The sequence below is a fragment of the Sphaerodactylus townsendi genome, linkage group LG02 (assembly GCF_021028975.2).
Source record: "Sphaerodactylus townsendi isolate TG3544 linkage group LG02, MPM_Stown_v2.3, whole genome shotgun sequence".
In the NCBI taxonomy this organism is placed as follows: Eukaryota; Metazoa; Chordata; class Lepidosauria; order Squamata; family Sphaerodactylidae; genus Sphaerodactylus; species Sphaerodactylus townsendi.
Genome location: NC_059426.1, coordinates 82,979,095 through 82,992,057, shown reverse-complemented (window position 1 = coordinate 82,992,057; position 12,963 = coordinate 82,979,095). Strand labels below are relative to the sequence as shown.

General features: G+C 43.8%; 1 protein-coding gene across 1 annotated transcript; it reads left to right on the top strand.

Moving 5' to 3' along the window:
- The first annotated feature begins 2,742 nt into the window (after positions 1-2,742).
- Positions 2,743-10,864, top strand: PSMG1 (proteasome assembly chaperone 1). The gene is made up of 7 exons (XM_048486785.1): positions 2,743-2,965; positions 3,566-3,675; positions 4,167-4,318; positions 4,590-4,652; positions 6,009-6,207; positions 8,622-8,758; positions 10,692-10,864. The coding sequence occupies exons 1-7, from the start codon at positions 2,829-2,831 to the stop codon at positions 10,761-10,763; spliced, it is 870 nt and encodes a 289-aa protein (XP_048342742.1). The 5' UTR covers positions 2,743-2,828; the 3' UTR covers positions 10,764-10,864.
- Positions 10,865-12,963: the final 2,099 nt, after the last annotated feature.

The window sequence follows — 12,963 nt, the reverse complement described above, 5'->3', positions numbered from 1 at the left end:
TAGATTATTGGGGTAGTTTATACAAAAATGGTAACTTGTATTACTTTGTCCAGAGCTTTTCATCCATTTGCATCCAACCCCATGTTCTGGATCCAGCTCATAAGTAGTGATGGACTTGTGGGTTTTTTTGTTGGGGGGGGGGGGAACGTGGTTGTTTGAATTGGGAAGCTTATCCATTGCTGGTCTTCTAGTAGTGTAATTATTGCAATTAAACCATCAGTTGAGTGAAAAAGAGAATTGAGTTGAAGTCTTAGAAGTAACACACACCATTGGACTTTAAGGTTGGTTAAAAGTAAGTCAATGAGAAGCTGCAGGAAACATTTAAGGCCAAACTAACTGCTGTCAGAACTGGCTGTTGTAGGTTTTCTAAGCTGTGTGGTCATAGTCTGATAGTTTGTGCTCCTAACGTTTAACCCAAATCTATGGCTGTCATCTTCAGAGGCATGTCACGATAAGATGTGTTTCTCTCCATTGCACAATCAGAGTATGTACTAGATTTTAATGTAGAACTACAGTGATGTAGCTTTTCAAATGGCAATGTGGACACCACAGTCAAAATACCATAGTAAATAATACTTTTCTTGTATTGTTGAAGGCTTTCATGGCCAGAATCACTGGGGTGCTGTGTGGTTTCCGGGCTGTATGGCTGTGTTCTAGCAGCATTCTCTCCTGATGTTTTGCCTGCATCTGTAGATGGTATCTTCAGAGGATCTGATAGTAAGAAAGCAAGTGGAGTATATATACCTGTTGGAGTGTTCAGGGTGGGGAAAAGAACCATTGTCTGTTAAAAAGTAAAGGGTGCAATCAGCAAGCTAGATTTACATGTGTGTGTGGGATCCGCCCATTAGCATGTGAGTGACAATGAAGATAGCAGGGGGGGGGTGCGCCACACATCGGGCGCGCACCTGAGGGGCAGAAATTGCCCCTCCCTCTCCCACCTTTTCCATGGCCCAGCCAGGCTGGTTTTTCAGCCGGCTTGCTGGCAGAAAAAGTTAAGTGGGAGGGGTGGGGTGGGGTCGACCCCTCCCATTTCCCCCCTCCCCCACGCCCCAGCCACGCTTTTTTTCAGCAGGCAAAGCAGTCGGCTGAAAAAGCTTTGGCTGCTTCGCCGGCAGAAAAAGGTAAGGGGGGGGGGCAGATGAAAACAGGACATATAGCAGTGTTGTTTTTAATATGTCCACATGGTTGACATGATAAAATGAAGGCTATACAAGCTCTAATTCATTTGGAATTATATTTGTGGATAGGAGTAGCTACAGCAAAAAATAGCATATTTTAAAAACTGAAATAAAATATACTTTGTCAATCATAATAATAAATCATTGTGCAATTTTAAATAATTAAAATGTTTCTCTACAGTTTACAGTTGAGTAAATTTAATATAATCAGGTATATGTCGGCAGTGATCAGTACCCAGCATAGAGGAACTTGCATGAGGCAACCTTGTGGGAAATCCAGGAATATTGCAAGGACAATACTGGACATAAAGCTCAATCTTTCATCCTGTTCTGTCCCCAATTTTAGTTCAATTGGGTAGATGCACCTGAAGTCAGTAATCATCAAAAATCTGCATCTAGTAGCTTTACTGGCGGAATAGCTGCTTGTATTTCATAATTTCTTTCGACAGAGGTCAATATAACAAATTTATGTCTATATTTTCTTGTTTCCAACTCATATGTTTAAATGCAATCTCTGCTTATGTGCTTAATCGTAAACACACAATCATAAATACACTATTTGAGTCACAATGACTCAAATATATGTAACCTTGTATTCCACAATAAGGTACCTGGCTAGTCAACCCGCAGGTTGGGTTTGACCTCATGATTCACACTTTAGCTTGGCCAAAGTACCTGTGCAAAGAACAAATTATACAAGTATTACAACAGAAATTATTTATATTGTTCTTCTACCTTTCTTAAAGTAAACAAAAACCCTTGCATGCACTTACTTTTGGTTTGTTTTAGGACAATCTGAAGTACAAACAGCATAAAAATTATAAATATTTTAATTATAGCAATTAACGGTATCCAACTGAAAAGGATATAATGTACAATGTGATGATTCTATTTTTATGTTTCAAACCATCCCCACCCATACCTTTACATTCGGCACCATACCTTTTGTTTCAACTAGCTTATATTTTATTCAATTACTTATTCTCCCCATAACTACCTTTAAAAATCTTTGTTCCATCTGGCATCTGCTCTTTTGTTCGCTTTAAAATGTGCTGCTTTAACTGGTTCAAATGCGGGCTGTTTGTATACTCATGCTGATCTTACGATGAGATTGTCTTACTCACTGCCTTCAGCGTGCACATTTCTTAAAGCAGTAACAAACATCTTCACGAAACACAAAGACAACTTCAGCCATACTGTTACTAACTCATACCAGCGCTTGAAAACTGCAAATACTTTTTCTCACTATAGCAATAAAAAAAAAAATCTCAAACTTTCATCAGCTCTAGCTGTACCGCATTCTACTCAGCCTATGTCAGCTATGCAGCCCTTCTGGTGCGCGCTTCACCAAAGCAAGCCCTGTTGAATCCAACTGGGCTTATTCCCAAACAAGAATGCATGTAGGATTGCAGCATTAGCTTTTAAATGTTAGAGTTTCACGCCCGAAAAGTGAAAAACTGCCCGTCCATAGAATATCAACAGGGGTCAGCCAAGGCAAGCAGCGCTGTGTTTGAGCATGCTCGTGGAGAGCGTCGGGACCGCCAGTAATCCCTGCAGAGCCACGCGCAGTAACCCGGAAGAAAACGACTGAGCGGGCTGTGTGGACTGAGCGGGCTGCGAGAGCGGCAAGCTGCGCAGACCGAGAAGGGGATGGCCACCTTCTTTGGGGAGGTTGTGGCGGCACCATCCCGAACTGGGGTGGACGATGACGAGGAGGAGGAGGGGACGGTGGCGCGAGAAGAAGCGCCGGAGGATCGGGAGATTCGCATAGAGCTCGAGAAGAAAAGGCAAGCCGGGGGTAGAACAGAGCGGCCAAGGAGGCGAGGCTCAATCCGAAAACAGGGTTTGTTTGATACCGTGGGGCCCGTGATCATTGTGGCGCCTCTGACAGGCGGATTCCGCATGGGCCAAAAACAGCGGTGTGAAAACGGTGTAAACCCTCTTATACCGTTTTAAACCATTGCACACCGTTTTCACACTGCTGTTTTTTGGCCCACGAGGAATGTGTGCAAAGTGCTTTTCCCTCACAGTGAAAAACTCCTGCATCAGAGTCGGATGGTGCACTCTCAAGCAGGACCCGAGTCCCAATAAAAGGGGGTTGTGTGGGAGCTTGGCTTGGAATGACAGTCAGCAGTTCCTTGTGTCTGTTGCTTTCATCCTTCCCTTCTGGACATGGAAGAAGGACAGATCCCCTTAGGTTCATCATCTCAGGTAATTTGTCAGTTTGATTTATAGCTTATGCCTCTTGCCCAATTGCAAGAGGCATTAGAGCTGCTTGATCAGTGGTGCTGCTGTGAACCTTGTTTATATTTAGCCTACTTTAATTACTTAGTCCATATTTTGTTCAGAGTATTACCATTTGTTTTTGTTTTGTTTCTTATCCTCAGGGAAGTCCATATTCTCTGGAACACAGCATTCACTCCATCTACAGGAAATTCTTCAAATCATCTGTTTCCTTGCTCAAAGTTCATACTGGGTATAGGACACAATGCAGCAGGTAAGCAGTGCAGATCATGGAGTTGTTTGTATTTTATTTCAGTGTTAAATCACAGGCGGATTCCGCATGGGCCAAAAACAGCGGTGTGAAAACGGTGTAAACCCTTTTACACCGTTTTAAATCATTTTACACCATTTTCACACTGTTTTCACACTGCTGTTTTTGGCCCATGCAGAATCTGCCACAGTGAAAGTCTTTTGTCAACTTTGATATGTCACAGGTAGTTTAAATAACTTTTACATTATGTTATGCATTGCTTTGCTAAGGTTGTCTAAAGATATGTGATTTCTAGTATGTTCATGGGTGGGAAGGAGGCATGGTATAGCCTGATCTCAGCAGTCAAGAAAGTCTCTGCAGAGGAAAGCAATGGCAAACCGCCTCTGTTTCTCACTTGCTTTGAAAGCCTCTTTCATCAGTTGGTTGCAGTTTGACAGAACTTATGCATGTAACAATTGTTCCAGTGTTAAGAGCAAATCTGGCTTTATTCGCAGCATTCTTGTCTTCATTTGTTTTGAATTCTGGAGACTGGGAAGTAGTTGGATCTGTCAAGCTGTGGAATGAATGGTGCAGAACATCAAACACAACCAATGTCCTGCCAACAGATTCTTTCTGTTTGTTTTATCGGTTGATTTCAGATCCTACAGTAAGTCATATCTCTTATATGTGTAAATAGTCCCACCGTTCAAGTTCTGCATATGAAGTTTCCTTGTAATCCTGGGATACAGCAGATATTCTGCTATGGAGGTATTGCCTCTTCTCATTCTTACCAGGTACCCATGATAAAGAGACTTACAGAAATGGGTGATTTTTGTGAATGCCTCTATAGTGAAACTTGTCAAAATTATGTGATTTAGAGCTTCACAACACTTTAACATGTAGCATCTGAAGTATTTATTTCTATTATGTTTAAACAGGTTTTGTTGTGCCAGTGTACTTGTTTTGTGGCTGAGGATCAGCAATTTCAGTGGCTTGAAAAGGTAGGGGGGAATCAGTCTTTCAGGAGTATGTGCAAAAAAAAGTATGCTTGATTTCAAGATGGATTCACTCATTCCTTTTCCTTTCACCTCCCCCAGTATCAGGGTGTCCATCATTATTGGTACTGTTCATAGAATATTATTATTGTTCAGTCTGTACACTTCCATAGCAATTTCAGTGTTTCACATGTATTATATTGCAATCTTTACAACAATTCTGAAAGGTAGGCCAGAACTATTGTCCTCATTGCAAATGAGAGGACTAAGATACAGAGAGAGTAACTTGTCTAAGGCCACCTTATGGCAGGCTAGAACTGGGATCTCAGTTCACAGCTCTGCAGTATGCGGTGGTGGTGGAAAGCACCACCCAGTAGCAGCTAACTTATGACAACCCTGTAGGTTTTTCAGGGGAAGGGATGACCAGAAGTGGTTTGCCCTTGCCTATCTCTGAGTAGTGACCCTTGATGATCTCCCATCCAAATGACCAGGGCTGACCCCACTTAGGCCCTTTCCGCACGGGCGATTTACAGTGGCCCAGGGACGGCAAAAACGCCATCCCTGTGTGGCTGTTTGCCCAGGAGGCGCTGCTGCATTTCAGCAGCGCCGTCCTGGCCGCCCGGGAGCAGTGTGAAGCTGCTCCTATTAATCTCGCAAAACTAGCGAGGTTTTTCTAAAGCACCGTCTTCCCATCGGCGCGGTGCGAACAGCACCAGTGGGAAGACGCTGCTTTCTCCCTCCCTTCACCGTCCTGTCCTTCGTCGCTCTGGAGGGCTGCAGAGCCCCGCCCACGCTGCCCTCCGACCCCTGGAAGTCAGAAGGCACCGTGGGCAGGTCCCTGCAGCCCTCTAGAGCGATGAAGGACGGGACGGTGAGTGGAGGCTGGCGACCGGAGGCCGCTCCGTTTGGAGCCACCTCTCCGGCTGAGGGGGAAGTGCCGTGCGAACGGCCTCTAGCATGCGAATGACATGCGAACGGCCCCTGAGCCTCCGCTGGCATAAATTATGCCGGCGGAGGCTCGGATCCGTGTGTGTGCAGAAAGGGCCTTAGTTTCCAAGATCTGAGATGTTTGGGCTAGCATGGGCCATCCAGATCAGGGTACTGCCCTATACCAGTTCACAATAAGTCAGGACAGTTGAAAAATCACTGTGGTAGTACTGTGAATTGTACCATACTAATTCACATTAACTCTAGCAATGTCGTAGAACTATTGTGATTTATTTTCCCAATCCAATTGATAAACTTTATTTGCATATATATATATATCTCTGATCATACTGGAAGCTCTTATGACATAGCCATTAGCACCATTGCAGTTATTTTCCATCTCCTTAATGCTGAGATTTAGAATTTGCATTCTAGGTTTTTGGATGCATGCAGAAGACAGATTTGCAAGTAGCTGTTCTTTCAACATCCTCCGTTACAGATTATAAAACATCTGAATCAACTTCAATACTTTCTTCTCCTTTTCTGAAAGCATTAAAAACAAAACAGTTCAAAGATAACGTCTGTTGCTCACTTCTAGAACAACCAAATATTGTACAGGATCTCCCTGCAGCAGGTATGTAATAACTTTAATTTATTTTTCTCATTTTTTTCTCTAGCACAAAAAGACAGGAGTGCTTTGTTTCAGTTCCATCTAATACAGCAAAGATATCTTTGAAGGAATAGGCTTTTGTGCCCTTCCCTGTTCCTTCGGGTTGGGACCCCAATAACAAACCAGGTGTCACCTACCACCACTAGTGACTTATTATCTCCATCTAGCATTTTATACCTGTAGAGGCTCTAGCTAACCTCCTGTTCCACTCCTATGGGTGATTGTAAGGCCCATCTTATTACAGTTCTAAACTATCATGCTCTAGGCATGGTGAGCTTTTTGCTGCCCCCTCTTGTTACCACACTTCAAATGGCAAGACCAAAATTTCCAAGAGATGAGATGGGTAGCCCCATCCAAAGTCCAAGGCAGCTGGGGATGGCACCTCTGCCATTCTGCCCCCTGCCTTCAGAGGGCTTTTAGGTGGAACAGGGAGCAGGGGAAAAGACAATATCCCTAGCTGCCTGAATGCCCCCTGTTGCCTGAAAAGGGTGGTGTAACTCTGAGGCCCCAAGTTCCTGGAGCAAAAACCAGGTGGAAGCCGACTGATGTCAGCTCTACCCCAGGGAACTCCCCTGGTACACCCCAAGCCACACCAGCATCCTCCTGGATGCCAACACAGCTCTGAAGACCAGCCTCCCTTCCAGGGCGGGCACCACCAAGGTCCACGATACTCTCGTCTCCCAGTTTGCACATTCTGCCGGTTCATTTGCCAAATGTACCGGCAGGGTGGCCAAACACACCAGTGCAAGCTCACACTAGCCCCATAGACCCATTTGTCCTTGGCCCTTCGGATTGGGCTGTTGGAGTATTCCAAATATAATGAAGTTTAATACATTAATCAAAAGAATATACATGGTCTGTTCAAGCATTTTTGTCTGAGAAAAGAAATAAAGAAAAGATGAAGACACATAATCCCTTTTCCCTGCACTTGGAACTTATCCTGAACGTTGTTTAATTAGGACAAGCTAGTTTAACTTGAAGCTGCAGTGGGATAAAGTTCAATAACCTTTGATGTCCTGCTTTGGACTCCTTTCCATTGTCCCTTGATGCATGGGAACCAGCAGAGTCCCTAAGTATAAGCTTCGTCTACCATGACTTGTGCTCCAAAGTCAAGTCCTATATCATTCCATCTTATTCAACCTACATAGGTTTCCAGTGCTTCTGGGTTCAATTCAAGGTGCTGATATTGACCTTTACAGCCCTGAATGGCCTGGGTATGAAATACCTTAAGGACTGTCTTCTCCCTTACAAACCTACCTGCTCACTCCAATAATCATCAGAGGCCATGCTTTGGCTGCCCCCCAGCCATCTGAAACTGGACCTGAGAAAAGGCCTTCTTCCTGCCCTTTCTAGGATGAACTTACAGCCACAAGGCAGAATTTATATTCCAGCAATTTGGCTGTTTTGCTTCTCTGTCCCTTCTGGGTGTAACATACTAATAGGACATGGGTTTTAAACCATTGCAGTTGGAGTCAGACACATAACCTTGAGTGTTATGTATTTAGAGGTTGATGGTCCCTTCCTTCAGCTCCCTCCTTTTTGCCGGCAGTGAGTTTGCAGCTGGATCTTTGTGCACGTATAGAGTGAAGTCACAATAACTGCAATACTAGGGTGAAGTCTTGGGCAGATGGTGTTTCTTCACAACATCCATGAATAAAATCCCAGAATCTTCTCACAATCATCCTGGCCTCTAGGATTACTGCAGTGCACTCTACAGGTGGCTGCTCTTGAAGTTGGCCCAGAAGCCCCTGGAGGTTTAGAGTGCTACAGATAGGAATGTATTTGACCAGTGCAAAATTAGCTAACAATTTGCTTTCAGGACTAGTTCAAGGTGTGGAGTTTGACTGTAAGAGCCATTCTTGACTCTTGACTGTAAAAGCCATTCTTGACTCAACTTAAATTCAGAGTTTCTTCCTAGATTAAATCTGTACTTCACCCCCAGTGCTCTGACAGAATTCTGCTCTGTGCCTCTACTTTGTGAGAAGTAATCTTTACACCAAGGAGAGGGCCTTTTCATCTGTAGCCATGTGGTTATGGAATAATGCTCTAGAACACAACTATTTTTGAACTCACCTGAATTCTAGGAAGCAGTATGAAACCTTATTTGTTTGCAAGGCTTTTAGGGGTGATATGATGTGGTTTAAATGTGATCGAGACAGCAATTAATATTTTTGTGCTGGTGATGTTTAAATGTAAAGTATTAAATTTAGAATTAGGTTTGGGTGTTGGAGGGATGTCTGTGCACATGGTAGACAAGCCCAGGGGACATGAAAAGGTTGGATAACAATATTTTGGTTCTGATCAACTGGACACTTTCCTTGTTTATCCATTGTACTACTGGTTCTCTATCATTTTCTCTTTTCTTTGATTGTACTTAGTTCTCAGCTACTGTCAAGTGTGGCAGATCCCTGCAGTACTTTATCAGTGTTATACTGATGTCATCAAACTGGACATCATTACAATTGAAGCTTTCAAGCCTGTCCTGTCTTCCAAAATCCTGAAGAGTTTAGTTAAGGTAAGACTTGATTGGAGTACATGGGGTCTTCTTTCAGACAGTCAGTGGTACACCATAGCAATTGCTGTGAGGAAAATTTGGTTTCAATTTATGGAAGGCCTTTCTTTGCCTTCCCAGAAGCCTTAGCTTCACATTTCTGTGGATCTTGGAAGAGACCTAAAGCCTTTTTTAGCAGCACCATACTCCTTCTGTCACATTCATGATACTAAATTCTTCCTCCCCACTTTGGGGCACTGACAAGGCAGCAGTGTAGGGCTTAGCAGATTCTTTAGCCATCAGCGATTCCTGAGCAGTTGCTGGACCTGGCTGGTTCTAGCTATGATTCATGGCTAGTAAAATAGTAAGGATTGTTTTAGAGCCAAACATTGATGTAAATTGGATGCTTCCTTTCATTATTTAATTTGCAGCAATGAATTATGCCCTCATGGTAAAATTTACCGTAAGGCTTTGTTCCATATTCTCGCATCCTGACAGACTAGGACCTACACGGCCTATTTGTCTGTCACATCCTGACAGACTAGGACCTACACGGCCTATTTATTCCTAAGCCCCTCTTGGAGAACTAGTTGCCAAAGTTCCATGGGCAGGGGGACACACTGTTTAACCAGTTGACGTGTGCAGTATGGAATCTTAGTAATTGTTTTATGAATGTGCTTCCTTTGCCTTGCTCACAAAACAATTATTACTATTGTACTGAAAGCGCAAGCAAGCAATGCGGTATCTTGTGAAAGCTGCTGTTGGCTCTGTGACAGACCTTACGTCTAGTCCCAAATCTAGTCTTAAGATCAAATGCTCACATACATACAGGCAGCCTATTTACATGACACTTTTGCTCTGTCCTTTTTATCGACAAGAATGTTCCATGACAATCCAGCCTCAAATGCTAAAAGATGGTTTGGATGGTTTATTAAAGCCTTTAAGTTTTGAAACTCATTCTGAAACTTCAGCTACTGGAGAAATTCCTGCTTAAATGAAGTTAGATGTAGGCTGCAGTCCTAAGAATGCTTTCCTGGAAGTTAATCCCATTAAATTGGACTAACTTCTGAGTAGACCCACTTAGTGGTTACAGCGCTGGACTACGAAGAGCACAACAGAGGATCAGTTGCTTGCTGGGCCATGAAGATCACTGGGTGGCCTTGGGCCTGTCACCTTCTGTCATCTCAACCTACTCCACAGGGATGTTTTGACAATGAAATGGGGCAGGAGGGCTGTTGTTGACTGCCCTGATATCTTGGAGGAAGGGGAGATAAATATCGTTAATTATTCATAAGCTGTGCTTCCTCTAAAGTATACTTTGGAAGTTGAATTCATGGTTTAGTTCATTAAACAAGTGCCACTATAGCCGAGTATATTTCAACTCTACAGACTGGGCAGGTTTGGCAGCAGTTGCATAATTTCTGAAAAGGGACAGTGGCTTTACCAATCAAGCTCCACTTTGTGCATGTAGGGGCTCTTATACGGGCTTCTCCCTTCTGTTCTGAAGCGGGGGATGTTGCACATGTGGTTCTCCAGGCACATGTATATGAACTGTTGCTATGACAATTCTGAGTGGAGACACTATTATCGGCACAGAAGGTCTCTTTGTTCTCGGTGCAAAAGCCATTGCACAGCAATCCAAGGCACTGATAAGGCTATTTATCAAAACTCCACCACTTATTTACCATACGCTACGGAAACAATTCAATTTTGAATCAAAAGCTTACCGGTGCTTTGCTCTTCATTTTTTTTCTTTGTTACAATTAATTAGCAAAATCTGAAACTGGGCCAAAATCAGTATGCAACCTTTGAAAGACATCTTATACGCATTAGTATATCTTATGGGTCAACTCTTTTTCACAAGTTATACTTCCTTACTCATGGTCATGACTATTCATTGTTGATGTATTCTTTCTTGTTCTTTGTTACGCAACTCTTTTTTCCTCATTTTATCCAGGACACTTCTAGAAGCACAGAAACCCTGGTAAAATTGATGACAACGACTGAAATCAACAATATCTACACTTAAAATGAAAGATTTTCTGTGTTGAATGCTTTTTAAGTTGGATCATCTTTGCAGGCCTTTTGGTTAGTCTTTAAACTGGAAAGCCATTCTTTGGTTGGATACTGGTATTTATCTGTGGTTGTTCCTAGCTTCAGAGGAAGAAATGTATAAATTCCTGCACTAAATCCATGGGACCATTAAAAGTAGGGGCTCTACGCCTTGGCTAATGTACATTTCAAAATACATGACTAATTTTTGCACTTTCTACAAATCTGAATTTTTTGGTGGCCTTTTTCTATGTAGGCAAAATGTGTGTGTGTTTTTCTCCAGTAACTCAATTTGTATCATTCCTTGGTGATGGTGAAGCTGAATTAATTTCCCCCAATGAGTGGTGTATAAAATCGGAATACTTTGTAAAAAGATACTCACATCTGTATAGGAGAAAGTAGTGGCTCTAAGGAAAGGAATAGAGAGTGTATGAGTAAAGCAAAGCAGGTGGCAAGAAACTGAGGAGGCTTAAGAACATAAAGAAGTCCAGACTAGTGATCCCTCTAGTCTAGCAAACTGCCTCACAGAGTGGCCAGCCTCTGGTGGTCCAGAGTGGCCAGCCTCTGGCGGTCCAGTCAGCCACAGGGCATAGAGGCTGAGACCTCCCCCTAATATTGTGTCCCATCACTGATATTCACAGATTTATTGCCTCTGAATGTGAAGACTCCCTTTAGTCACCATAGCTGGCAGCCATTGATAGACCTGTCCTCCATGAATCTGTCTATCTTTGCCTGGCCATCACTACACCCTCTAGCAGCAAATTCCACATTTGTACACTTCACTGGGTAAAGAAGCATTTCCTCTTGTTTGTCCTGAACCTACTGCTGATCAGCTTAATTGGGTGCCCTCAAGTTCTAGTAATTGGGGAGAAAGAGAAAAAGTTCCTTGTCAACTATCTCCACTCCATGCATAATTTTACAAACCTCTATTGCAGGGGTCCCCAAACTTTTTAAACAGGGGGCCAGTTCACTGTCCCTCAGACTGTTGGAGGGCCGGACTAAAAAAAACTATGAACAAATTCCTATGCACAAATGATTGTAAAATGTTTGATTTCACCTTTCAGCCTTTCTGTCATGGTCTGTTTTTAGAACAGTGACCAAAGTATGTCAAGTACAGGGTGGGCTCCAAATATTGTTGGGGAGGCTGTGGAATACCTTCTCCTGTAAAAAAAAAAAGCAAGAACTTCTTTCTCCATAATGAAGCATCTCCATCTGAACTCCAGGATCCGGCAGGTATATTGGCCTGGGTCCTTCCTCCTGGCAAATCCAGCGAAGCGATTCTACCCAGCCCTCCTGGCTGATGCCAATGGGAGTGAGGCAGAACAGAAAGCCTGAGAGCAACACATGAAGTAGCCGAGAGGGAAGGGTGGAGCAGGAGTTGCCATGTGTAAGGTTTCCAACTCTGGGTCAGAAAATTCATGGAGATTTGGGGGTGCCATCATGTAATTGCAATCAACAGCCGTTGGGGCCGGTTCCTCCTCTCCCTCTAGCCCCCACTGCACATGAATGGAGCCATCGCCGCCATGCCTGGCGGGCCGGATAAATGCCTTCAGGGGGCCACATTTGGCCCCCGGGCCGTAGTTTGGGGACCCCTGCTCTATTGTAACCTCTCCTTAGTTATCTATTTTCTATACTGAAAGCAGTGGGGCTATCCACAGAACTTCAGTAGATGCTTTCCTTCTTCCATGGCCCTTCTTTGGCCACAACTCCCTCCTCCCTCCAATTGACTGGAATCTTCCCAGCCCAGGGAGCTCTGGAAAGGCCAGGCACTCTCCCCTGAGTTGGGAAGCCCACTTAGACCGACCAGCCTGCTGGGGAAGTCAGGTTGGCAGCAGCTGTTTCCTGCCCCATTGACACTGGCAACTGCGCCCTCCTACCTCTCCAGAAAGAAGAAAGGAAGGGGAGGCAGATTGAGAGCGCCATCACTCCGGCCATTGGGCCATTGCTCAACTGGCCAGGAAAACATGATCCTGTGGCCCTGGCATCTCCAGTTAAAAAAAAAAGGCACAGGTGACAGGGGATCTGAAAGCTGTTTGCCTGAGAGTAGCTGCCAGTCTGAGTAGACAAATACTGACCCAGATGGATCAAGGGTCATATTTTCACTGCTAAAGGGATTCATGTTAAAATTCCATGCAAACAAAACATTTCCAACAGGCAGATTCTACCTGCTCTCTTTG